General features: G+C 37.1%; 1 protein-coding gene across 1 annotated transcript in view; it reads right to left on the bottom strand.

The window, feature by feature from the left end:
- The window catches only part of Uggt (UDP-glucose-glycoprotein glucosyltransferase), an 820,111-nt gene that overhangs the window by 393,349 nt on the left and 399,368 nt on the right, over positions 1-27,394 (bottom strand). The window contains exon 27 of the mRNA XM_090386735.1: positions 4,050-4,239. Within this exon, the coding sequence (XP_090242861.1) occupies positions 4,050-4,239 (190 nt within the window). The remainder of the gene's footprint in view (positions 1-4,049; positions 4,240-27,394) is intronic.

The following is a 27,394-nucleotide window of genomic DNA, read 5'->3' as shown; positions in this document are numbered from 1 at the left end:
CAGAAAATACCATCACTCATACATTACCGTTTTGGAGCTTATTGGCTCCTCATCAGTGGGTGGGTGGGCAGGTACCCTGGTGTTGCAATGATGACAACCCAGTTACGAAGTATAACTCCACTATATGAGAGAGATACTTAATGATGACTTAATAATTTCACAATATGAGATATACTTAATGATGCCAATTTATAACTACTTAAGTAGTTGGCTAGCCACAGAAATTATGCAATTGCACTAACTTGTACTCTAGTTAACCCCCTACGTAACCTGAGGCTTCAGCCTGGCCTAAACTATTCTGTAAACTAAATTACTCCACACCATCAGGCATCTCTCACATTGTGGAGTTATACTTCGCAAGTGGGTTGTCATCATTGCAACACCAGGGTGTCTGCCTGCCCACCCACTGATGAGGAGCCAATGAGCTCTGAAGCTGTGCCACATGGGTGGATGTTATCCGCTGAGAATAAATAAAAATAGTCTTCTCCTATGGTGAAGCATTACTTATTCGAGGTTGTGCAATATCATGGCAACTCATTGTGAAGGTATTCACAATATGAGATATACTTAATGATGTCGATTTATAACCCCTTAAGTAGTTTGCTACGTATAGAAATTATGCAATTGCACTAACTTATACGCTATCAACTTCCACGACAGATGGAAGTTTTTTTCCAGCAATCAATCGCTTATTGTCTAAAGGCAAATTTCCACACATCTATTCTGCAACAATCATTTCTCAATTTGAATTTATAGCTCCTCAAGTGTGTAATCTGCAAAAGAGGAAGAATACCATCCGCATTGAGCTTGTTCAAACCATTCAAAGCCTTATACACGTCAATCATATCACCTCGTAATGGGCCTAGTTCCAGATGCTGCAATTTTCAGTACTTGCCTTTCTTGGTAAGAAAGGAAAGATCTCACCAATCTCGTTGCCCTTCTCTGTACTCGTTCCAGCAGATCTACATTTTTCATGAAATGAGTCCTCCAGACCTGTATGCAGTACTCAAGGTATGGCCTGACCATTGCCTTATACAAAGGGATAATAACCTCCTTATCCCTGCTAGCAAAGTTCGTGTATATCAACTGACAACACCCCATAAGTCGCTCTGAAAACTTCATGAATCTTGCAAAAAGGATTCTTCTTCTCCTATGCTTATCTTCGATGACACTCTGATTTCTAGGCAAGATCTACTGGGGATTACTGTGACTCCTAATCTCTCTTGGCATAAGTATATTACAAATATTGCTTCCTCTGCATCTAAAAAACTGGGGTTTTCTTTTTTGCTCTTGGCATTACTTTTCTTCCAAACTCATTCAGCACAAATCGCAAATCCGCCCTAACATGGAATATTGTTCACATCTGGGTGGTGGCCCCAAAACCTCTCTCAGGCTTCTAGATTCCATTCAGAAGAGGGAAGTTAAGTTAATTAATGATTCCTCTCTCTAACAGTCTCTATTCTGTCTCACAGATGTTCTGTTTCTGATGAATTGGCTTCTATAATTCCTGCTTTCTCTTTCTAACCAGTGCGAACACATGCCATGCCAATATCCTTTTACTATGAAACTTCAAACTCACAGAACCAACTTTTCTTCTTCCTCATTTATACATTCAACTTCCATTTCCTGGAGCACCTCCGTAGCCAGGTGGGAAGGAGCAGCAGTGCGTAGCACACGCTTCTTGATTAGACCGGGGTTCGAGACCGTCACCACCAAATACGGGGGATGCGGAAAGGTCAGGGAATGACCATCGCATATCCCGGAGCAATATGGCCTTAGTTGCTAATGCTCCTAAAAACCAAATAACAACAACCACCATTTCCTGGAACAATCTCCCTTCATATGTATTTCTTGAAAATTACAATCTACAGAAATTCAAGTCTAATGTCAACAAGTATCTTCTTTCATCTTATCAACCTTCAACCCATGCATGGTATTAAGTACTACAGGTTCTAATACCTCTCATGCTTGGGGTTCTCATAAAAAAAAAAAAAAAAAAACAAACAAACAAACTTGCTATTTGAGGAGAGTCTTGTAATGGTTGAAATTAAGTAAACAAAGGATCACTAACTGTGTGTCCAATTGTGGTTGGTAAATTTTCCAAGTCAAGAAGTTTTAAAGGTGTTAAAAGTGTGTGATGAGGACAATCGAAATGTTTATCTTGCTGTCAAAATTTTCAGGTTTGGTTATTGAAAAAGGACCAAAGAATGGCTTCAGATCAAGGAATATTTTAATAAGTCTATATCGCTGCACACTTCGATTATCGAATACATGTTTTTATTTCCCAATACCACCAGTGTTATGCAACCACTGGATCAGGGCATTGTTTATAACCTCAATATTTAAGGCCCACCTGATAAGGTACCTGATCCATAACAAAGGAGGGAACAATATGCAGCTAAAGTATGCTTTAGGTGCTATCTGAAATACTTTTGTTGCTTCAGACAGTATTGCATCAACTGTAATAATCAGCTTTTCAGAGAGGGTCTCTGAAGAGAATGTCATCGAAAAACATGGCACAAACAAACAAATGCAATAGCAATGTTGAGGAATTGGGACTGGAAGGAGCATATGGATTTTGCTAGCAACTTTGAAGAATTAAACTCCTCAAATTTGCAAGAAAAACACGAGAAGAGCCACTGAATATCAAGCAAAATGAAGTTTTAGCATTAGTAGAGGCATATGATGCAAGAAAGCAAGCTTATTCAGCATCAGCCAAAAAAAAAAAAAATCCCTTCCCATTTCACCCATCCACTTGCTCCAAACATTTGTTTAGTTCTACCTTGAACTTATTTAAACAGTCAACTCCTACAATAACAGATGGAAGTTTGTTCCAGCAATCAACCACCCGCTGGCTAAATGCAAATTGCCGCACATATATTCTACAACTATTTTTTCCTCAATGTGAATTTGTCCCCTCAGATGATTAATCTGGGCAAGAGGAACAATCTCATCAGCATTGAGCTTGCTCAATGCTGATGAAAATAAGAGTAAAAAATTACTCACCCTGCTCTCTAATTCAATTATATTGTGTCTTGTTTCTTAGTTTATCTTATAAATAGAAATTTTGTTTAGAAAATCAAAACATGTATTAGTATTATAGACAAGGCTTTTGTTATTGTTTTTATTAAAAAAAAATGAGGTAAAGTTTTAATACTGAGCAGACCTCATTATTACAAAACATGAAAGTTTAGGTCCCTTGAACTTTGCATTAATGAGATTTTACTATATATAAATCAGATTTTATTACAAAGTTTAAGATAATGGCACTTTAGAAAACTTTAATATGTTATGATTTTTATAACCCATCTTTTTAAAATTAGGATGAATAAAAGTGCAGTTTGTAGGAGCTGAACATCTCAATCAAATAAGGATGATAAATTTAACATAGCAAATGTAAATGGTGTATGTTCATTAAACAACTGTTGAATGTATGAATACAAAGCAATGAGGGCCTGTAGTGACATTCCAAATCAATATATACAGAAGGGTCTCAAAAGCACACAGACTCAGAGTATGTGACTCTGCTCATACACAATCAATCCCGTGATTCATACTTATTTTCATGATTTCTAGTTATATCCTGTTCATTTTATGAAAGCAGTCAGTGACACATGAGATGTGAAGAGAAGGAGTGGAAAGGGGGAGATAAATGTCATGGCAGATGTGCAGTGCTGGAGTTTTGTTCAGATGAGTAGGAATACTGTATATGAACTAGATGACACCTTATGGACTAAAAAAGTCAATAATGTCATTACCTTAAAAACACAGCCTATCTTAAATGTGCACCCTTTATGAGAATGGACTTGCCCTAACTATTCTTTATTCAAGCCATTTAATGCATTTAGTACAACAGTTTTCTATGGGGGAATCCATATTTATGAATGTTATGGAAATTCTCACTTACATGGAGGTATCAGAAACCTAACCCTCGGGTACTTTAATGTAGTTAAAACTGCTATATTTGTAAATATGCATCAGTCACCAATTAATGAAAAAAATAAATAAATTAATTAATAATAGGAATAGAATTAGCATGAAAAATATACCTCATCCAAGTGAATGTTATCCAAATCATAGGGAGATCGCACTGATTCAACCAACCAATTTTCTGGTGTTACCATACCTAGGGTCAATAAAGGAGAAGTTGGTAAATTTCCAAACCATGCTACTGGGCCTGGACCTAAGGATTCGTCTGAGGCAAACTGTGGTTCAGCTTCCAGAACAAATCGAAAAAAGCTGAAACATTTAATTTCACTAATTTAGTGGCTTAGAAAAGCTCACTAAAACAAGTTAATATATACAACTACACTGGCATATTCAAACTCTATTTATTATAATGGACACAAATTAAATTATACATGAAAAAATATATTAAAAATAATTTTAGGAAATATATCACTGACAAGTCCTTAACACGGTGAGCTTAAATTTTCAAAGAACTAAATTTGCAGTTCTTTTTTATAATAGTGTTTGGTGAGCATAAGTTGCAACTTGACTAGATATTGTCGATGAAATAGCCAATCAATTATTATTTCCCTATTATAAAACATAGTTATTGCAAATAATTAACATTCTTTACATGGCCGCCAACTTTTGTCTTTCAAACAAGTTGGAGATGACGCATTTGTAAGCAGGAGGGAAAACAGAAGGTTGTTGGTGGGGGTAAAACATGTGAGGTTTCTTAGAAAAAGCAGAATTTTGTTGAAAATCATGAGAAAATATTTTTTTCAGAAAAACCAGGATTAGATTAGTTTGGCATTTAACAGCACATGGACAATGTCATTTTCCCCCAATTCAAATGACAAAATTAGGAACATCTATAATTCAAAATTCTCAAGAAAAAGTTTTTACAGGCCTCAAAACTTAAACAAGTTTTGAGGAAAAGGTCTGGAAAATAATGACAACTAGATGAAATGGTAAATGTTATCTGTCTGTAAAAAGTAAAAAAAAATTCATTTACGGTTCCTTAAAAAGTTGTTGCAGTACAGTAGGCCCCCGTTATAACGCGGTTCGCTTTATGCTGATTCGCTATAACGCTGTTCTTATATTATAACCTGTATCTGACTATAATGCTGTCTCAAATCACTATAATGCTCTTTTACAGATTGCATTTTTGGCATATTTAACGAAATTGTTTCATTTGATGGAGTCGATAGCTTGAAAATGAATACCAAAACAGCATTAAAATGTTTCCCACACCGACTTGAGAAATTTTCCCACGCTCAGTGATATTTTCTTGCACGCTAATTTAATTGCAGTACAGTGATTTGTTACATAGTTCCGAGTTCAACATTTTAAAAAATGATCAAGCATATTGCTTGTAATATTTGCGTTATATGCATTTATCCGAAGTCTAGTCATCACTCAGTACAGTATTAGACATCGTGCATAACGGACAGTTTACTCGAACATTGTATCATAATTAATGCAACCAACACAGTTACATTTTTTAAGAGTTAATAATGGCGGATAAGAATGAAAAAAGCAAAGTCTGGACGCAGTACGAAGACTACAAATGTAAGAAAAAGACTGAATTTGAAAATTAAATTAGACATTTTGAAGCGAATCGATTCCGATCAAAGACAAGCAAATGTGTGCCATAATTTAGGACTTGCAATTTTAACTGTAAGAACAATTATAAAAAAAATAAAGAATTAATTTTAGCAGCAGGAAAGATAGCTGTTCCATTGCAAGCAACTAGGGCTAGGCCAGCTATTAGGATTTTATTGAAGATAATATCCAATGTAGAATTCAGTTATATTATAAAAAAAAAGAGAGAGAGAGAGAGAGATTAGCCAATATGATGATTTGAAGAAAACTCACCTAAAAAAAAAGAAAAAGTGGAACCATTTAAAACTAGTAAGGGCTGGTTGAATAGATTTAAAATCCAGGGAGAAGCCGCAAGTGCAGATTAAGGAGCCGAAACTTTCAAAAAAGAACATAAAATTATTGAAGAGGGATATTATGTGTTATACTTCTCAACAAGTTTTTAACATAGATGAAGCAGGACTTTTGTGGAAACGAATGCCTAAAAGAAGTTTCATATTGAAAGAAGAAAAAAAAAAATGCCAGGTTTCAAAGTGGCGAAGGATCGGTTGACTTTATCATGGTAACGCTGCGGGGGATTTAAAATTAATACCCCTTTTAGTTTATTTGGAAGAGGGCCAAAGTTCAACCCAAAATTGACACATTTTTCTTGATTAAATTCATCAATTAAATTCATGATTTTAATTGGAATTTTAAGTTTAATTTTTATACGTAAGTAGTTAGCACATAATTATATACATATGTAATGCAGAATATTTTATATTTTGACCGACATTTGTGCATCTTTTCACTACCGTTTATTATTGATTAGGAAATATCCTATGACACTGACCGCAACTCATAAATACATGTTACCTTATGGGAATGTGGCGCTCGCTTGGCGCGGATTCACTTAGCACTCTGTTTTTCCGGAACGAATTATCAGTGTTAAGCGGGGGTCACCTCTATATATAATATGTGATTGGTCCAAAGACTTAAAGTACAGCTGGGGCTAATTATTAAAGGAGGGCATTCACTGACTAAATGTTTTACTGTTAGAATTGTATTAAAATTTATACTTACAGGGGACTCCTCTGCTCTTAGTATGTAGGAATAACCCAGACATGTAAGATAATTTCTTGGCTGCTTTTATGTCTGCTTGACTGCAGCGGAGTGACTGTTGGTTTAATTTGGTGTAGTTTGTTGGAAAGTGTTCAGTGCAGGATGGTTGCTATTGTGAAAGGACACTGCATTGGATTACCTTTTTGTAATCTGTGTACAGATCCCTCCCATCCAATTATCGTCCCATTGCAATTACTCCTACTCTTTCTAAAGTAATGGAGAAATCCGCCAACTCAAACTACCCAGAATTAACTGCCAACTCTTAAACTACCCAGAAGCCTTCCATCTGATCAACGATCGCCAGTATGGATTCTGTCAGTGTTGATCCACCGGTGATATTCTGGCTTATGTTACCCATTTATGGACTAATTCAATGGAAATGTTCGGTGAAACACAAGCAGCTGCTCTTGACATCTCAAAGGCTTTCGATCATGTTTGGCATAAAGGTCTTCTAAACAAGCTTCCATCTTATGGTTTGCCAACTGTTTTTTGTAATTGGTTATCCAGTTTTCTCTCCAATCGCTCACTGAGGGTGATGGTAGATGGCTCTCTGTTTTCTATCTTCTCCACTAATGTTGGTGTCCCCCAAGGTTCAGTTCTTACCCCGCTCTTTTCCTCTTGTATATTAATGACCTTCTTCTATTGACTGGAAATTCTGTCCATAGTTTTGCCGATAATAGCACATTGCATTCCACTTTCCATTTTGAGAAACCTTGCCCTGCTCAATCAGCTTCAACTTCTCGAAAATCTGATACCAATTCCTTAAATGCCGATCTTCAGGTAATTCTCCAGTGGGGCAAAGACAACTTAGTTAATTTCAATCAGTCTTGTATCTCGCAAAAAGGATTCTTCTGCTCCTATGCTTATCTTTGGTGACACTCCGATTTCTAGGCAAAATGATATATGTCTTTTGGGGATTGCCCTGACTTTTAATCTCTCTTGGCACAAGCACATTACAAATATTGCTTCCACTGCATCTAAAAAACTTGGTTTTCTCTTTCGCTCTTGGCGTTAGTTTTCTTCCAACCAGCTGTTCACTCTTTACAAATCGCAAATCTGCCCTACCATGGAATATTGTTCCCACATCTGGGGTGGTGCCCCCAAAACCTCTCTCAGGCTTCTTGATTCAATTCAGAAGAGGGCAATTAGGTTAATTAATGATTCATCTCTAATAGTCTCTCCACTCGCTGTCTCATAGATGTGCTGTTTCTGCTGCATGCCTCTTCTACAGATATTTCCATAGGCACTGTTCTTCTGAATTGGCGTCTATAATTCCCGCTCTCTCTTTCAAAACAGTCCGAACGTGTGCTGTCACCAGCCAACATCCATTTACTGTAAAACTTCGAACTCACAGAACCAACTTTTCATCTTCCTCATTTATTCATTCAACTGGAACAGCCTTTTCTGGAACAACCTTCCTTCATATGTATTTCCTGAAAATTACAGTCTACAGAAGTTCAAGTCCAGTGTCAACAAATATCTTCTTTCGTCTTCTCAACCTCCAACCCAAGCACGGTACTAAGTACTATAGGTTCTAATACCTCTCATGTTTGGGGGTTTACATAAAAAAAAAAAAAAAACAGGACACGAAATTCTGAATTAACAGAAAGTGACTTTTGCTGCTTCTTCCTTTTTTGGCTAGTGGCAAAAATGCATTAGCATTAGCAGAGGCATTTGATGCAAGAAAGCAAGCTTATGGAGCATCAACCAAAAAAAAAAAAAAAACCACTTCCGCTTCACCCCTCTGTTCGAAATACCTGTCCAGCTGAGCCTTAAATTTATTTAGGCTATCAACTTCCACAACAAGGGATGGAAGTCTGTTCTACCAACCAACTACCCGCTGGCTAAAGGTAAATTTCCACACGTCTATCCTACATCTGTCTTTTCTCAATTTGAATTTATGCCCTTTCAGGTGATTATTCTGAGCAAGAGAAAGAATCCCATCAGCATTGAGCATGCTCAAATCATTCAAGGCTTTATACACCTCTATCAGATCACCTCGCTGGTGCCTAGTATCCAGACACTGTAATTTGCACTTTCTTTGTAAGAGCACCCCCTTTGTTCCATTCACTAATCTAGTTGCCCTTCTCTGTACTCGTTCCAGCAGCTCTACATCCTTCTTGAAATGAGGCCTCCAGACCTGTATACAGTACTCTAGGCCTGACCACTGCCTTATACAAGGGAATAATCACCTCCTTATCTCTGCTAGAAAAATGGATATTGATATTAGTACTAGTGGCAAATGGTGCAAGAAAACAGCTTATACAGCCAAAAAAAAAAAAAAAAAAAAAAAAATCTGCTCATCCTCTGTAAAAAGTTTATCTAGTTCTTCCTTGAATAACTTTATTCAAACAACTTGCCCCTACCACATCAGATGTGAGTATGTTCTAATTGTTCTAACAATCAATTTCCCACTGAATGCTGAAAGTAAATTTCTGCATATTTAACCTACAATATTTCCTCAATTTAAATTCATGCTGTCCCTTCAAGTGTGTGTGTGCAGCTGAGAAAGAGGAAGAATAGAAGGATTCCATCAACGCTGGGCTTGCACAATCCATTCAAAGCCTTAAACACCTTAATCAGATCTCCTCATAGGTTGCTGGCTTCGTCTCCAGATGCACCAATTTGCAGAACTGAAGCCTGTCCTGGTAAGAGCACTCATTTGTTCCCTGCAATTTCTGCACCTATACCAAGAGATCTACATCCCTCCTAAAATGAGATTTCTAGAACTGTATGCAGCATACTCAAGATGTGGCTAAATCTTATACAACAGGATAATCAACTCCTCATCTCTACTGGCAAAATTCCTGTACATCACTGCGAAAACCCCATTGGCTGTTCTGGCAAACTGTCTGCACTAGTCAGAGAACTTCATATCTGCCTATAAGATTCCGCCCTCCCCCAAGGTATTTTTTCCATCCAGTACCTTATATTTGTCAATATTAAACTTCAATTGTCATTTCTCAGCCCAGCTTCCTATTTTTCTAGATCTCGTTGCAGTAACATACCTTCATTACTCTCATTAAACACCCTGCCAAACTTTGTATCATCTACAAATTTAGATATTAAGCCTGATATACCCACATCAATATCATTAATAAATAAATAAAACCTGTATGCACCAAATAGTCACATGTGGCAATAAAATGCTTCCTCACTGAACTAATGAACTGAATTTTCTCATCTTGTTTCAGACTCTCCACAATCTTGGCAATTGAAATGCTCAAGTCATAATCAACCTACCAACCTCCTGATTTGGTCTGCTTCAATATGGATGTGGAAGATCTGGAAAATGTATATACAATAAATACTCGCTAATCAGGTTACAGTTAATCTGGATGAGGAAACCATCATATTATTATTGAAAAAATTGCCACAGTGTGCAAAATTAGAGTTGATTTAGTACTCATTAATGTTAGCGAGGAGTTGCACTTTTTAAAAGTGTGTGCTGGATGGATTCTTCGATGTTTAACACCAGAGCTGAAGGAATGATGACTTACTGTATTCCATGCTCCTTGAGTGGTATGAATGCAAAGGAGACTTCTTGGAACATATAGACTGGAGATTAGTTAATTATACAGGGATTACCTCGATTTCTTTGTAGGCGGGCTTCTTTATCCAACTCTCCTGTTCCATCACGTGAAATGAATAAATTATAAAAGGTTGATGGGCTTCATCTTAATGTGTTCCATACCGTCAGCACGAACGCAAATTGATGGTCCGGGATTGCCATTGAGGCCCCAACCTGACCCCAAAGCCATCAACCATGACGCAACTATCGGTGTAGGAAAGCATCATGTCAAGGTTTCAAATAGTATAGAGCAGCAGTTCCCAACCTTTTTGGACTCACAAACCAATTTCAAAATAATATTTTTTATCGCAATCCCCTTTCAACATAATATTTTTAATGCGAACCACTAAGCCTATATTCTCTGAAATCTTATTATATTTCTGAATTTTTATTATAAAATATTTCCAGTACTGTTTTTATAAACGACATTGCATAATAATAAAAATTATTATTAAGTCTTATTTATACTTTGTAAAGCAGTATTAATAAGTCCAAACTAGATTTTGAACACGCTAAGAGTAGAAAACTTGCTTTTAGTCTAAATGGTAGCTGAGCAGTCTGGTCTCTTGACAAAGCTATTATTAGGTGCCTCCGTAGCCAGGTGGGCAGGAGCAGCAGTGCGTAGCACACGCTTCTTGATTAGACCGGGGTTCGAGCCCATGCCCACCAAATACGGAGGATGCGGAAAGGTCAGGGAATGACCACCGCATATCCCTGGAGCAATATGGCCTTAGTTGCTAATGCTCCTAAAACCAAATAACAAACAAACAAACAACAGCCAAAAATAAAGCTGATCCGCTAGCATCCTATTTTTCTTCCAACTCATATATTGATGATCTTGGTAAATTACCTCAAACCATTCCCAGTACACTCCATTTAATGCCTCCTGTGGGCTTCCGTCAAAAGGATGTCAGAACAATTTTGACGAATCTTGATGCTAAGAAAGCTCCGGGTCCTGATGGTATTTCTCCCCTTGTTCTCAAAACCTGTATTCTTGAGCTTACTTCTGTTTTGTGCTGTCATTTTTCACTTTCTTATTCCAAAGGTGTTTTCTCTTCTGCTTGGAAATTTGCTCACATCAAGTCAGTTCCTATAAAGGGTCACAAATCCCTTCCATATTCTGGCTTATGTTACCCATCTATAGACAAATTTAATGGAAAAGTTTGGTGAAACTCAAGACATTTCAAAGGCTTTTGGTTGTATTTTGCATAAAGGTCTTCTAAATAAGCTTCCCTCCTTTGATTTCCCAGCTTTTCTTTGTAATGGGGTATCCAGTTTTCTCTCTAACTGCTCACTGCAGGTGATGATAGATGGCTCTGTCTTCTAACTTGTCCACTAATGCTGGTGTTCCCAAGGTTCAGTTCTCTCTCCCACTCTTTTCCTCTTGTATATTAATGACCTTATTCCATTGACCAGAAATCTTATCCATAGTTTTGCTGATGATAGCACATTGCATTCCACCTTCCAGTTTGAGAAAATTACATAAACCAGGCAATCTGATTTGCCCAGTAGTTTCATACATGAACTTGGCCTTCTTGTCTTTGTCCACATTCATTTATTCTATCATAAAGCCATTTAGAGAGATTTTAAAATATAGCATTAAAAATTAAGAATGACCACAATCTATATTCTCTAGATGTAGCATCTTTGTACACTAATGTAAACATGCCGTACACATTAGATATTATTTGGGATTCACTTAATGATAGTAATATCAATATCAATAAAATTTATTAATCTTATTAAATTTCCTTGTTAATTAGATTGTACTTAAACGGAATCATGACCCAGACAGAGCAGCAAAGCAGCGTCCACAGAATAGTGCTGTGGCTCGCGAGAGAACAGAAGGGGCGATTCTCCCATGCATCAGTCTAAAATGATGAGTGAAATATTTGCAGACCTGTCTAGAATGGGACATGATCTAGCCAAGGAGGATGTCTTTGTGTGTGTGCTAGGTACAGAGACTGTGAAGAAATTAGGCACCAATTTCTGATGGGCATCTATGAGAGTTTGAGGTGTAGGGTAAATGGCTTTGAAGAAATTAATGAGGGCCCATCAAGCTCTCAACTGCACAACTTAATGCCACAGCTCACTCCTGTGCATCAGGCAACACAGCAGCAATTTCTAAGGCAGAATGCGCTGGTCCCACAGGAACCAGTTATTGCCGATGACACTATTGTCAGGGAGACAGGTAATATAATATGCAAAAAGGTTAGGTGGAACAGGACTAGGGTATGTCTGCCAGGGGCAAAAGTTGATGATGTTGTAGAGAAGATATCATCTTTAATGGCACAAAGGTTATATTGCTGAACATGTTGGCACTAATGACCTTAAGAGTAAGAGATCTACAGATTTACTTAACAAGTACAGGTCAATGCTGAAAAAAAGTTGCAAGTTAGGGTTAATTTTGAAAGTATCTGCAATTTTACCCAGACACATTAGGAGGGAGTATATGATGAGAGGTTTATCAATCAATTCGGCCCTGGAGAGATTGTGCAAGGCTCATGGGGTAGAATTTTTTTCAGCATGGTCTGTGATTGCTAACAGGAGAGACTGCTTTTACAGGGATGGGATACACTTAAATAGAAAGGGTACAAGAATATTTGCTGATGCTATCGAGGCAGTGTTAGATGGGTCAGAAAACTGCTAGTTTCGGGGGGATTCACAGACTAAAAGATTAACAGTAGCCGCATGCAGAAGTGAAAGTGATTCCTTCACTGCTTCTATTGTAATGAGCCTAGAGAGTAAGTTGCTGGGAGTTATCATGGAACAAGTAAATACTTGGGCTGAGATAGGGTAACTAAGAGTAAGAACAAGTGCATGTATACTTGCATGTACATTAATTCTAGGAGTATAGTAAATGAAATTGACGAATTTGAAGTGCTGATCAAGACATCAAAGGCAGATATTGTTGGGATATCAGATACATGGTGTCACACAGATATAAGCAATGCAGAATTGGAATTTGGGGAGTACAATGTGTAAAGAAAGGACAGACAGGGTAGGAAGGGAGGAGAGGTTATGCTGTTAGTTAAGAAACACATAAAATGTAAGGAAGTTCATCAAATTGATGTTGGTGGATAATGCAATGTTGAGTCTGTTTGGTGTGAACTAAGCATTGGGAAAGGAAAAATGAGAGTAGGAGTATGTTATAGGCCTAATGACGCTGATGAGTACAATGAACAGCTGTGCAGAGAAATAGAATGGGCCAGTTTGGTTTGGTTTTTTTTTTAGGAGCATTAGCAACTAAGGCCATATTGCTCCGGGATATGCGGTGGTCATTCCCTGACCTTTCCGCATCCTCCATATTTGGTGGTGACGGGCTCGAACCCCGGTCTAATCAAGAAGCGTGTGCTACGCACTGCTGCTCCTTCCCACCTGGCTACGGAGGCGCCTAGAATGGGCCAGTAAATCAGAATATCTTGTAATGGGAGATTTTAAGTTTCCAAATATTGGCTGGAACTTGTGAGGTGGTCACTCACATGCTAGCAACACTTTTGTGGATTTATTGGAGGATTGTTTTCTACAGCAAAATGTTCAAGGGGCAACCATAGGGAGTAATACTCTTGATCTGATTATCAACAGCAATTACGTATGCTTGCAGATAAAGGAGCCACTAGGTGACAGTGATCACAGTCTACTGATGTGGGATTTACTTAAAGATGTAACTACCATCAAGGGTAAAGGAAAGGGTTTTTGTTTTCGTAAAGGAGTTGACTACAGTGGTCTCAGGCAGTTTTTTAATTCGGTACAGTTGTATCAACTAATGATGTTAAAAACAGTGAATTCTAAATGGAAGGCCTTCAGGGACTTAATCTTGGGGCAACTAGGCTTTTCATACCAACTAAGAAATACTGTTCAAGGCTCAGGCCTAAATGGATGTTGGATGAATTAATGAGGCTCGTGGCAGAGAAGAAAAATGCATGAGATGCATATAAATTATCAGGTGATACAGAAGCCTACGACAGATATGAGATAGTCTGTAATTAAGTCACAAAAGAGGTTAGGCAGGCAAAGGCAGATTATGAGAAATCCTTCGCAAAGGATGCAAAGAGTTCTTTACTTAAGTAAGCTCTAGAAGGAAGGGGATGAATCAGATTGGACCACTTAACATAGACAGGTTGACTATTGATGATCATGAGGATGTCATGAGGTAGCTGAAAAATAGAAATGAGTATTTTCCATCTACACTCATACATGAGGAGTTATTCAAGAATGAGAATGACAGAAGTTTATCAAACTAACAGTGAGCTAAGTGATTTTGTGATAGGTGAGAGCAAAGTGGAAGAGAAATTGTTGAAGTTAAACATAAAAAAGGCACTTGTGGCAGATGGAAAATATGCAGTTATAATAAAGGAGGCAGCAAGGGAAGTAAGCAATGCCTTAGCTATAATTATGAGTGCATCCTTAGAGTCAGGTGAGATCCCCATGGACTGAAGATGTGCAAATGTACCCCAATTCACAAAGGAGGTTCAAAGGGTGACACAAATGATTATAGACCTGTTAGTTTAACTTCTGTTCCAGGGAAAATAATGGAGTCACTGGTTAAAGAGTACACGATCACCTACGCAAGACAACAGCAATAGTTCAGAAATTTGAAATAAAAATAATACTTGTATTACAGGAAAGATCTTGATACTGTTGCACATGAAAGACTGCTGTTCAAATTTGAGCAGTATGGCATTAAGGGCAAGTTACTGTAATGGATAAAGGGATGGTTGGGTGGGCGACAGCAGAGAGTGGTAATAAATGGACACTGCTCTATGTAGACTAATGCTATTAGCGGAGTCCACCATGGTTCGGTGCTGAACCCACTGTTGTTTTGTGTATTTATTAATGATATCGATGAAGTTATATCAGGCTTAATGTCCAAGTTTGCAGATGATACAAAGGTTGGTAGGGTTGTTAATGACACTAAAGACAGTATTCTAGTGCAACAGGATCTAGAAAAGTTAGGCAGATGGACTGAGAAGTGGCAACTGAAGTTTAACATTGACAAATGCAAAGTACTGCATATGGGTAGCAGTAACCCAAGAGAAACATACCAACTCGGTGTTACTACACTCAGGGAAGTGGAGAATGAAAAAGACCTGAGGGTAATTGTGCAGTCAGATATGAAGTTCTCTGAGCAGTGCAGACAGGTGGCGGCCAGAGCAGATCATAGAGTTTTGTCAATGATATATATGAATTTTGCTAGCAGAGACAAGGAGGTGATTATCCCTTTGTATAATTCAATGGGCAGGCCACACCTTGAGTACTGTATACTGGTCTGGAGGCCTCACTTTAGGAAGGATGTAGAGTCGCTAGAATGAGTACAGAGAAGAGCAACAAGATTGGTGGGAGGAACAAAAGAGTGTGCTTATGAAGAACAATTTTGACATGGTTTATTTGGATTATAGAAAGGCATTTGACTCAGTCCGTCACGAGAGGTTACTGTATAAGCTAGAACACGATGGGATTACTGTGGAGTTCCTAGAATGGATTGCTGGGTGGCTGCAGGGAAAAAGGCAGGAGGTTGTAATTAATGAATATTCTTCTGTAGGTTGTTGATTTTTGGAATAATTTGCTTCCACAAGTAGTTGAGTCTGACAGTTTGAAGAACTGTCAGCCTCAACTACTTGTGTAACATCACAAGTGGGGTCCTCCAAGGATTGGTTCTTGGACCACTGTTGTTTCTGATTTTCATAAACAAATCTACACGGATAAAGGAGGCAATGTCAAAATTTCTAGACGATGTAAAGATTGTTAATAATTAGTGTCAAGCAGGATTCCTTTGAATAGGCTTCAGAATGGTCAATAAAGTGGAAGCTATGTTTTAATGCAGCAAATAGCAAGGGTTACACACTTGGGAAATAGCAACTCCAAAATAAATTATACACTTGGTGGGGTGGTATTAAAAATAGTAGAGGAAGATCGGGATCTGAGAGTTACAATATGGGCAGATATGAAATTTCTCTAGCAGTGCAGACAGCTGGCCAGGGAAGCCCATGGTTCTATCGATGATTTATTGAACATTATCCGTAGAGACTGGGAGGTCATAATCCCACTGTATAAGGCAATTATAAGACCACATTTGGAATACTGTGTTCAACTATGGAGACCTCATCTGGAAAAGATTTTAAGCTTTTTGACAGGCAAAACACGGGTAACTAGCATTGGCATATAAGGAAAGATTCTGATTATACGGGCTACAGAGCTTGGCAACCAGGCACTTTAGAGAAGACCTGGTTGAGGTTTACAAGGCTTTGAGAGCGGGTTAGTAAAATGAATGAAGGCAGAATTTTCACTCTTACAAAGGATGTAAGAAGTTGGGGGACAAATTCATATTACAGGGAAGGAGGTAAGAACAGACTGTAGGAATAATTTGCTTCCACAAGTAGTCGAGGCTGACAGTTTGCAGAAACCCAAAGGTCAAGTGGACAGCTACATGACAAGAGATGTGCTTAATTTTTATCTACTTTTTTTTTGCCATGGTAGCGAAAGCCTGTGGCTTACTTAGGCTACGTTATATTAATATTGAACACTAAATGACAAGCTAAGACAGACAAGATCAAATCAAGTAAAAAAAAAAGTATGCAAATCGTTACTTACAGAATTTACATGACAGTATGCTCCATGTGGTTCAGCAGACCACCAGAAAGTACCATCCTCTGTAATGCTTTAGTTCTTGCAGAGAAATTCCAGTAAAACCATGTTGTTATTTCTATTGTAAGTTTTACAGCAAAACACAGTAACATGCAGTTTCATAAATAAAGCTGACATGTTTTGCTATGTTTTAAATCTGTTGTAAAAAAACAGATAACAATTTTTCTCTGCCTTATTTTAAAATATGTTATTACTCCTTTAAGAACCTCTCCAATGATTTAAACTGTTCTAAGATCCTTGGGTTGCTCTGGTAAACCTCTATCTTTGATATATCCCCACAGAAAGAAGTCACACGGATTGAAATCTGAGGAATAGGCAGGCAACCAATGCCAGTTCCATAGTGCTTCCAATAGTCCAAAGCAATGATATTCTCCTCAAAATGTTCATTTAGACAACATTAATTTAAATTGTAAAAAGATGGTTGTAGGATAGATGTGCAAAAAAAATTGCTTTCAGCCAGAGAGTGATTGATTTTTGGGACAAACTTCCATCTGATATTGTGGAGTTCAGGTTAATTTAAGGAGGAATTTGACAAATTATTAGAGTGGATGGAGAGAGAGATGAAGTGGGCAGTGATTTTTTTTTGTGACTAATAACAGTACAACCTCTCTTCCTCACATTACTTAATAATAATAATAATTAAATAAGATTTTCTGTAAAAGGTTGCATTATTTTTGTTTCTGAATGAATTATATGCAGCAAATGATACTGCATTTTATTATTGCTACATAAGACAACCACTGGATACATATTTTCCAAGTATTATTGTGAACCAAAAAAATCTTTCAAAAGTACTGAGAATGCAAAGCATAAGTTGGCATTAATATCAAAGTGAACAGCAGACCACCAGAAAGTGTTATCCTCTGTAATGCTTTAGTTCTTGCAGACAAATTCCAGTAAAACCATGTTGTTATTTCTGTTGTACGTTTTACAGTGAAACACAGTAACATGTGATTTCATAAATAAAGCTGACACGTTTTGCTATGTTTTAGCTCTATTGTAAAAAAATCAAAGACAAGACATAACAGAATTTGTTAGAAATGTGAAAACTAAGATAAATATATTCTAAGTTTGTCACAAGCATGATAAATGGAGACAAGATAAGAAGTCTGTCTTTTGCTATTCCCATTATCTGGAATGAACCACAAAGCCACACAAATGATTGTTTATATGATTTGAAAAGCTATACTGTGAAACTTAGAAACTTTCAATGCAATTTCATCATCAGATTCTGAATGTCATGTATATTTGACAATGACTGTTCCAGTATGAAAGTATATGCAAAAATATGTTTCATACAAAAACAAAATAAGTGATAGGGCTCTTCTAAAACCTTCTGAGATCCTGGTTCAAAGCTCCAAGCTGAAAATTCTCTCTCTTTCTCTCCCCTGTCCCACCCACCTCCAGAGATGTCATCTGCTTAGTGCACACTTGAAAAGGTCATTTCATACTTCTCTCAGGAAGATTCATTTGCCTATTAAACAATACTGATGGAAGAATAACTGCTGCACAGTTTTCAAAACTAGCCTGAAAAGCAGTCTTGAAAAAACATCTATGCTTTTGTTTCAAATGCATATTTGGTTTATTTAAAGAGATATTGTTGGAGTGTTTTTTTTTCACAAAAGCCACCCTGACCAAATTATGCATTACTATGGAGTGAATTGGAGCATGTGTTGTTAAAACAGACTTAAGTATATCATATAATTTAATTAATTTCAGATACATGAAAAAGGCATTTATTCTCATCCTTTAGGAAATAATCTTATAAAAATATGGCTCTGGCAGGTTGATAATAAATGCATTCAATAAGAATGTTAATGTACACAAGGAACCAAAGAGCAAGCACAATGCTATGGATATCTCCTAGTTTTTGATCAGAAGCTCAATTTCATAAAATGAGACTTGCAGAACCTGTACGCAGTACTCAAGATATGGCCTGACCACTGCCTTACACAATGGGATAATCATTTCCTTATCCTTTCTAGCAAAATTCCCGTATATCATTGACAAAACCCCAAGAGCTGTCCTGGCAGCCGGTCTGCTGCTCAGAGAATTCATATCAGATTTCACAATTACCACCAAGTCCTTTTCATTTTCCACTAGTACCACACAGTTAATATGCTCTTCTTGGGATTACTGCTACCCACATGCAGTACCTTGCATTTGCTTAATTTTTCTAGATCTTGTTTCAGCAGCATACCTTCATTACTGTCTTTAACCATCCTGCCCACCTTTGTATCATCTACAAACTTAGACATTAAGTCTGTTATACTCTCATCAATATCATTAATAAATACAGAAACAATGGGCAAACACCGAACCCTGTGGGACTATACTAATAACATTAGTCAATAAAGTCATTCCCATTTTTAAAAATGGAAACAATAAAGAATGCAATAATTATATGGTTCTATGCTTATTAAACAAAAAAAATAAAATAAAAATCTAAGTAAAGATGATTAACAGCAAACTAAGTAAATTCTTTGAATGTAAGAGAGATAAGAACAGATTTAGACAAGGACACTGCTACACTGAAGGCATTGATTTCTCCATCAAAATTCTAAAAAAATATAAAGAATACAACGTTGAAACATCTAACTTTCATAGACTACAAAAAAGCTGCTTGATTAAATTAGCAGAGATAAATCATTAGAAATTATTAAATAAAGTGCCCCAAATCAAATAATAAGAGCCATATATAACATCTATGATAAAAATAACTGCAATATAAATTAACAAAGAGGTTTAAAACTGGAAATCAATAAACAAGGATGCTGCCTCTTCTCTTCAATATTCACATAAATTCTGAGAAGAAACTGGAGACCAATTATTCATTTTTGCTACTAAGTTTCAATGCTCCGAGGATAATTTAAACTTAATGAGAGAAAAAAAAAATTAATGAAATAAAAATATCACTAAGAACACCCGAAGTAATGGCTTTCAAAGGTGAGAAGTCCATCAGGCGCAAAATTAAATAAAAAACCGAGTCTCAGAATAAGTAGCTAGCTGAAAATATTTTGATTACTGCATAACATATATGGAAGAAAAAAGGTAGATTTCAAGACAAAAGGGCACAGCAGCCCAAAAATCATGTTTTAAACATTAACTTGTGCAAAAACATACAAGAATAAGAATTTACTAAACACTAGTCAAACCATTATTTATATATGAAAGTAATTCCGAACCATGTGTAAGAAAGACAAATAACAGCTGCAGAGATGCGATTCATGGATTCTATAGCAGACTTAAAAAATAAATAAATAAATAAAATAAAAAACCCTTTAGGATATAATAGAAGAACATCAATATAATGGAAGCAAATCAAAGAACCCTAAAACAGATACTAAATTATTAACCACCTGGGAAGAGGATTGTTATTTGGTTTTTAGGAGCATTAGCAACTAAGGCCATATTGCTCTGGGGATATGCGGTGGTCATTCCCTGACCTTTCTCATCCTCCGTATTTGGTGGTCACGGGCTCGAACCTCAGTCTAATCAAGCGTGTGCTATGCACTGCTGCTCCTGCCCACCTGGCTATGGAGGCACCCCTGGGAAGAGGAGATGTCAGAGATGACATGGGACTGTAACAGGCTCCAAAGCCTGTTACTTATAAGGAAGAAGAAACAGACAATTTTGATTTGAAATATGCTATCTAATTCAGTGGAACTCAAATACACAAATATTATTTATACAAATAATGAAAACAGACAGAATTTCCAGTTATCAGTATTTTTTTTTAGATAAAAAAACTTCAACCTTACTGAATACTGTATATTCAAATTAGAAAAAGAAGCAAAATTTCATAACATTTAATTAAATGTATGGATATATAAACACATTAAACAAAATTACTTTTTGTACAATAGAGTATACAACGATATACTATAAAAAAGATAAAAACCAATTAGTAATAAAAGTTTTAAAAAAATAAAAATTTATTAAAATTTTTGAAACTGTCAGACAGATCCAGATCCAACTAATTAGACAAATCTTATAATCACAATACAGTAAAATCACGTTAATACAAACTCAGTTTATACAGAGTACTCGTTATATGAAGCACATACCATTGTCCTGTGAAAGGATAGGCGAATATGTTTACTATGTAAATATATTTGTTTATTACAAAATTTGGTTAATGTGCATTACAAAGTTTGTTTTCACCCTATGAGAAATAAAAATTGTTATTTTGTATGTTTAATACAAATCTTGGCACAGTTGTCTGATTTTTGCCTCTCACTACCTGGTTCCCTGCTTCCCAAAGGATGGCACTGAATTATTAGAATTTACTTTTTTGTAAACAAAATCAGTTTATGGTAGCTACAATATAAGTGCACTCTGAAAAATATCATTGTGAAGGATGTGCTGTTAAATTAACAAAAGAATAAAAACAGTTTTTCTAAGTTGTTTACACTCCCTCGCTCTTCACGGGATTAAGGTCAGTTGCAATTGTTATGCCAGTTTCAGAGTCTTTTGCTACAGTATAATCTATTTTTGTGCCATTTTATCTGAGCTGATCTTCTTTTTAGAACTAGTCTTTAAATTAATTTAAAGTTTGTTTATATTGAATCTCCTCTATCAGTGTTATGGCAACAAAACAAACGGATGGAATTGAGTCTGGAAATTAAACTGAAAATTATACAAGAGGTTGATAGGATGGAACAAAGCAAAATGGACATTACAAAGGAATACAACATCCCTTTACCTACTTTAACTACAATACTGAAAAACCGAAAAAACTTGGAAGTGCATGACACTAGAGCAGTGATAAAAAAAAATTAGAAACGAATTTATGGTGCAAAACACAAGGAGCTTGAAACAAAACTTTTCAGGTGGTACCAACAAATGTGTGCATCTAATTTGCCAATATCAGGTTCAATTTTGCAAGAAAGGGCAAAGTATCTCAGCAATATGGAATTAGTGACTTCAAATACAGCAGTGCCGTAGGAATGCCTTGGAATTGGGGCAGGTGCCAAGGGCACTGGTATCAGAGGGGCACCACTGAGACCATATCAGTTCTGTGTCAAGCTATTTCGACACCTGAAGTTAGCTGACGAAATTGCACCCCTAGATGTCGCATCAGGGTGAGAGCAGAGGGCGGGGTGAAAATTAATTTTTGCCAAATGCCGTGTTTTCAGAGGGCGATTCAAGCCTGCATGCATGCATCCTTAAACGTGAGTACATACTGCATAGCAGCATACATCTATTTGCTGTCCAGAACGCAACTTTCAAGGGATCAATCAGGCGACCGCTTCGTCGGTACATGCTCGAATGCACAGCACTTCGCCATTCAAGAACTGTGTACGTTCTGAAATACTGAATAGTTTAAAGTTATAAACGATGTGTATATACTGTTGTTGTGCTATATAAATGGATGATCGTGAATATTGTGATTTTTAATTTAGGTGATACAGAAGCCTATGGTAGATATATGCTGGTCTGTAATCAAGTCAAAAGGGAGGTTAGGCAGGCAAAGGCAGATTACGAGAAATCTTTGGCAAAAGATGCAAAGAGTAACTTAAGTAAACTTTAGAAGGAAGGGGATGAATCAGATTGGTCCATTTCATGTTGAGGGTTCAACTGTTGACGATCCTGCTTAGGTAGCTAACAAACTGAATCAGTATTTTGCATCTACATTTACAAATGAGGAGTAATTCTGGGAGGGGAATGCCAGAGGTGTATTAAACCCTGGCAATGAGCTAAATGATTTCTTAAGAAATGAGAGCCAAATGGAGTAGAAATTGTTGAAGTGATTTGATAGTTGTTGGCGCATCGGCTTCTGTGGCCATATTGCACCTCCCAAGGTTTTTGCAGTACTTTAATCCAAGCCCGAGGCGGGAATCGAACCCGCGACCTTTGGGTTGCCGGGCAGGTACTTTACCCACTCGGCTAGCCCGGTCGGCAGAAATTGTTGAAGATAAACATAAGAAAGGCACTTGGGGTTTTTTGGATCTATCCAGTTATATTGAAGGAGGCAGCAAAGGAAGTAAGCAAACCCTTATCCATAATTAAAACAGGTTCCTTGGGTTCAGGGGAGGTACCCATGGACTGGGGACATGCAAATGTGACCCCAATTCACAAAGGAGGATTAAAGGCTAACACAAGTAATTACAGACCTGGTAGTTTAACTTCTGTTCCAAGGAAATTAATCTTATAATCATCACAATACAGTAAAATCACGTTAATACAACTGGGTAAAGAAAAACTGGGTGCTTCTTTACCCAGTGGAGGCACTGGATAAAGAAGCACTGCAGAGAAGACAAGACAATCTAGACAAGACTTCAGTTATAATTCAGACACAGCATGGGTTTGTTAAGGGGAAGTCGTTTTACCAACTTGATTGAATGCAAAAAATTATTTTGATATCATATACTTGGATCTTAGGAAAGCTTTTGATACTGTTGCACATGGAAGACTACTGTACAAATTGGAGCAGTGTGGAATTAAGGACAAGTTGCTAGAATGGATAAAGGGATGGCTGAGTGGAAGATAGATTGGTAATCAATGGACAATGCTCTTCGTGGAGTCTCCCAGGGTTCAGTGTTGGTTCCATTGTTGTTTTCTGTATTTATTAATGATATTGATGAAGGTATATCAGGCTTAATGTCAGAGTTTGCAGACGATTCAGATATTCACTTCAGCGAAACAACAGATCACCCTTTGTTGGGTACAGGAAAACCACACTCATAAAACTCTAACAGGGTGCTTACAGTAGAAGATTGACCACAGCCTATTGGCCACTGCCCACTGGCTTTGGATACACAGAAAGTAGTTGACCAGCTCGATTTGTCGGTATGTAGTAGTAGTAGTAGTAGAGGTAGAAGAAATTTCTATAATGTCTTTCTCAATTTGAATTTATGCTCCCTCAGGTTCATAATCTGAACAATAGGAAGATATCATCAATTTGAATTTATGCTCCCTCAGGTTCATAATCTGAACAATAGGAAGATATCATCAACGTTTCTTGTGATGACCGACTCTAACTGGTTAAAATAAATTTATTAAAATAAAAATGATATATACGTAAGTTAAAACAGAAATAATAAGATAAAAGGGTTAAATACAATAAGATAAGATAAAAGCGTTAAAATACATAGTAGTTTTTGAAGCGAAGTGCCTCTTCATCAGCTAGTCTGTGAGTGATGTACTTCAGTATATATTGATGGGTACAATAGCACAAGTCAGCTGGGCATGATCATGTATATATCATTTTTATTTTAATAAATTTATTTTAACCAGTTAGTTGGTCGTCGCAAGAAACTTTGTTGATATAATGCAACCCGACACACAAGGCCTGTTTTCTAATAGGAAGATCTTAATCCCATCAGAATTAAGCCTGTTCAATCCATTCAAGGCCTTAATGCCTCGATCAGATCACCCCCTCGCAAGTGCCTACTCTCCAGAAGCTGCAATTTGCAACACTTGAGCCTTTCTTGGTAAGAGAGAGAACCCCTTCGTTCCCCTCACCAATCTTGTTGCCCTTCTCTGTGCTTGCCCCAACAGCTCTACATCCTTCCTAAATTGAGGTCTCCAGACCTGTATGCAGTACTCAAGGTGTGGCCTGACCATTGCCTTATACAAAGGGATTATCACCTCCTTATCTCTGCTCGCAAAATTCTTGTATATCATTGACAAGAACCCATGACCTGCTCTGGCAGCCTGTCTGCACTGTTCAGAAAACTTCATAATTGACTGTACATTTACTCCCAGGTCTTTTTCATTTTCTACCACCCTAAGTATCATACCACACAGTTGGTATGTTACTCTGCAGTTACTGCTTCCCATATGCAGTACTTTGCATTTGTCAATGTTAAACTTCAGTTGTCACAATACCCATTTGCCCAACTTTTCTAGATCCTGTTGCAGTAGCACACTGCCATTACTGTCATTAACAACTCTGTTAACCGTTGTATTATCTGCATACTTGGACATTAAGCCTGATATACTTTCATCAATATCATTGATAAATATACAAAACAACATTGGGCCCAACACCGAACCCTGGGGTACTCCACTAATAATATTATTCCACAAAGAGCAGCGTCCATTGGCTACCACTCTTTGTCATCTCCCACTCAACCACCCTTTTATCCATTGTAGCAACTTGCTCTTAATACCATACTGCTTAATTTGTTCCATGTGCAAGGTATCAAAAGCTTTCTTAAAATCCAAGTATACATCAAAATTATTTTTTGCCTCCAGCTCCTTTGTGACCACATCATAGTATCCAATCAAATGTGGAACAGGAAGTTGGATAGGTTTTACGGGTACCACTAAGTTGCCGGTAATCTTTTAAGCCAAAGAGATTACCATTGTGCTTAGCAACAGAACTGTTGCCTAAATTTCTTGAAGGCGAGAGGGGCGAACAATGCATACCCAGTTAAGGCTCTCGTAATCCGTTCACCACATAATCTCATATAGAAAATTTTTCTTTGTTCTACAAACAATTTTAAATGTAATTGCGAAGAGGAATTTAAAAAAATTCGCTAAACACAAAAATCTGGTATAAAGAAGTTTGTTAAACAAAAGTCAGACTGCAGTTATTATTATTTATTATGATAATTTCATTTATGCACCTTTTTACGCCGGTTTTACTAATTATTGTAAAAAGGCCATAGCCACGAATTTGCCAAGGGTGCCAAAAACCTAGCTACGCCTCTGGTGGCTAGCTCCAAAGATTTAAAGACAACTTAGAATAACTTTGTTTTGTGAAATGTGTGTGCAGAGTCTGGATTAGTCGACAAAGGGCTACAAACTGGTTATGTTCTGCATGATCCATTCTTGAAAAATATGAGGCAAAGGATATTTTTAATCTTGACGAGACAGGTTTATTTTATAATTTTATGCCAAACAAAACATTTGCTGTTTGAGGAGAGTCTTTTCATGGCGGAAAATTAAGTAAACAAAGACTGTTCTGGAGATGGGATGAACCCCTGGTGCCATCAGACAACTAACACTGTTCAAATTCAGATGGCAGTACAAAACTATGCCCACTTGTGATTGGTAAGTTTTCCAAGCCAAGATGTTTTAAATAAGTTAACCAACTTCCCTGTGATTATGAGGCCAATAGAAGTGCTTGGCTTATGGTCAAAATTTTTCAGTCTTGGTTATCAAAAGTGGACAGAAGAATTGCTTCAGAAAAAAAGGAACATTTTGATGATACTAGATTATTGTACAGCACATTCTGCTGAGACACTTAAGTTGACAAATATTTGGCTGTTGTTTTTTCCTTCTAATACCATTGGTTTTATGCAGCCATTGGATCAAGGCATTATTTATAACCTCAAGAGAGCATACAGAGCCCACATGATAAGGTACTTGATCCACAACATAGGAGGGGGGAATAATTTGCCGCCAAATTGGAATGTCTTGAATGCTATCTGCAATCTTATTGCTTGGGACAGTATTGCATCTAGTGTAATAATCAACTGCTTCAGAAAGAGTGGAGAGAATAACATTGAAAAACATGGTCCAGCAGATGAATGTGATAATAACATTGAGGAATGGGGAATTTGAAGGAGCATATAAATTTTGTTGGCAATTTAAAGAGTTTGTGAAGGTGGATGTTGAAGCTGCTACAACAGTAATGCCAACACCAGAAGAGCTGCTGAGCACCAAGAAAAATGATGGTTTTTGTTACCAGCGACAGCAAAAGTGAAGAAGCACATACACTGCCATCAAAAAATATGCCCAAAATGCATTGAGTATAATAGAGAATGTGTTGGCCTGTAGTAACGTTGATAAAGAAACTATTGCATTTGATAATGTCTCTGCTGTAGTTAAAAATGCATATAGGACAAAAACTGTGCAAACAACATTGGATTCTTTCTTTAAATTAGATTAATTTATTAAAAAAGTTAATGGTTTGCATGCCTCCTTTTATATTAAGATTGTACAGTGGAACCTCTATATTCATCATTAATCCGTTCCTGAGGGACGGACGAATACTGAATCGGATGAATATAGAATCAATTTTTTCTAGGAATTATCTAAAATTGGAGTAATCTGTTCCCAGCCACGAATCTGATACATAATCTGATATTTACCTTTACCTTTACTGAGGAGTGATGATGGCAGAAGCTGAAGAGGAGGAAAGGAATTGTTGTTTAGAAGGAAAGTCACCTTCTATTAAAACATCAGGTAACTCCAATTCTTGTGATCAATGTCTTTTTTGTCCCTTTCCTGAAGATTCACTAGCACTCAATTTAGCAAAGGACTTGTCCAATGTTGTCTGTTTCTATCTGTTTTTTAAAATTTTCTGAAAGTATCCAATCACATTATCATTGAAAGAATTTATATTAACTATGGCAATGTTCGGGTGCCACTTCTCGACCATATTCTGCTGTTTTGGCCCAATTGGACAGCATTTCCTTAATGTCAGCAGTTGGGATGCTGCCTTTACTTCACCCTTTCTTCTCTAATGAAATTTCCTCCACTGCTTCACCTTCCTGTTCTTTATGAAGGTCCAACAGATTTTCTGTTGTCAGCTCCCTTCCATGGTCCTCCACCAATTCCTCTTCAATACCA

The sequence above is a fragment of the Mastigoproctus giganteus genome, chromosome 1 (assembly GCF_048544385.1).
Source record: "Mastigoproctus giganteus isolate SK-2022 chromosome 1, ASM4854438v1, whole genome shotgun sequence".
NCBI classification, from domain to species: Eukaryota; Metazoa; Arthropoda; class Arachnida; order Uropygi; family Thelyphonidae; genus Mastigoproctus; species Mastigoproctus giganteus.
This window is presented reverse-complemented; position numbering and strand designations above follow the sequence as displayed.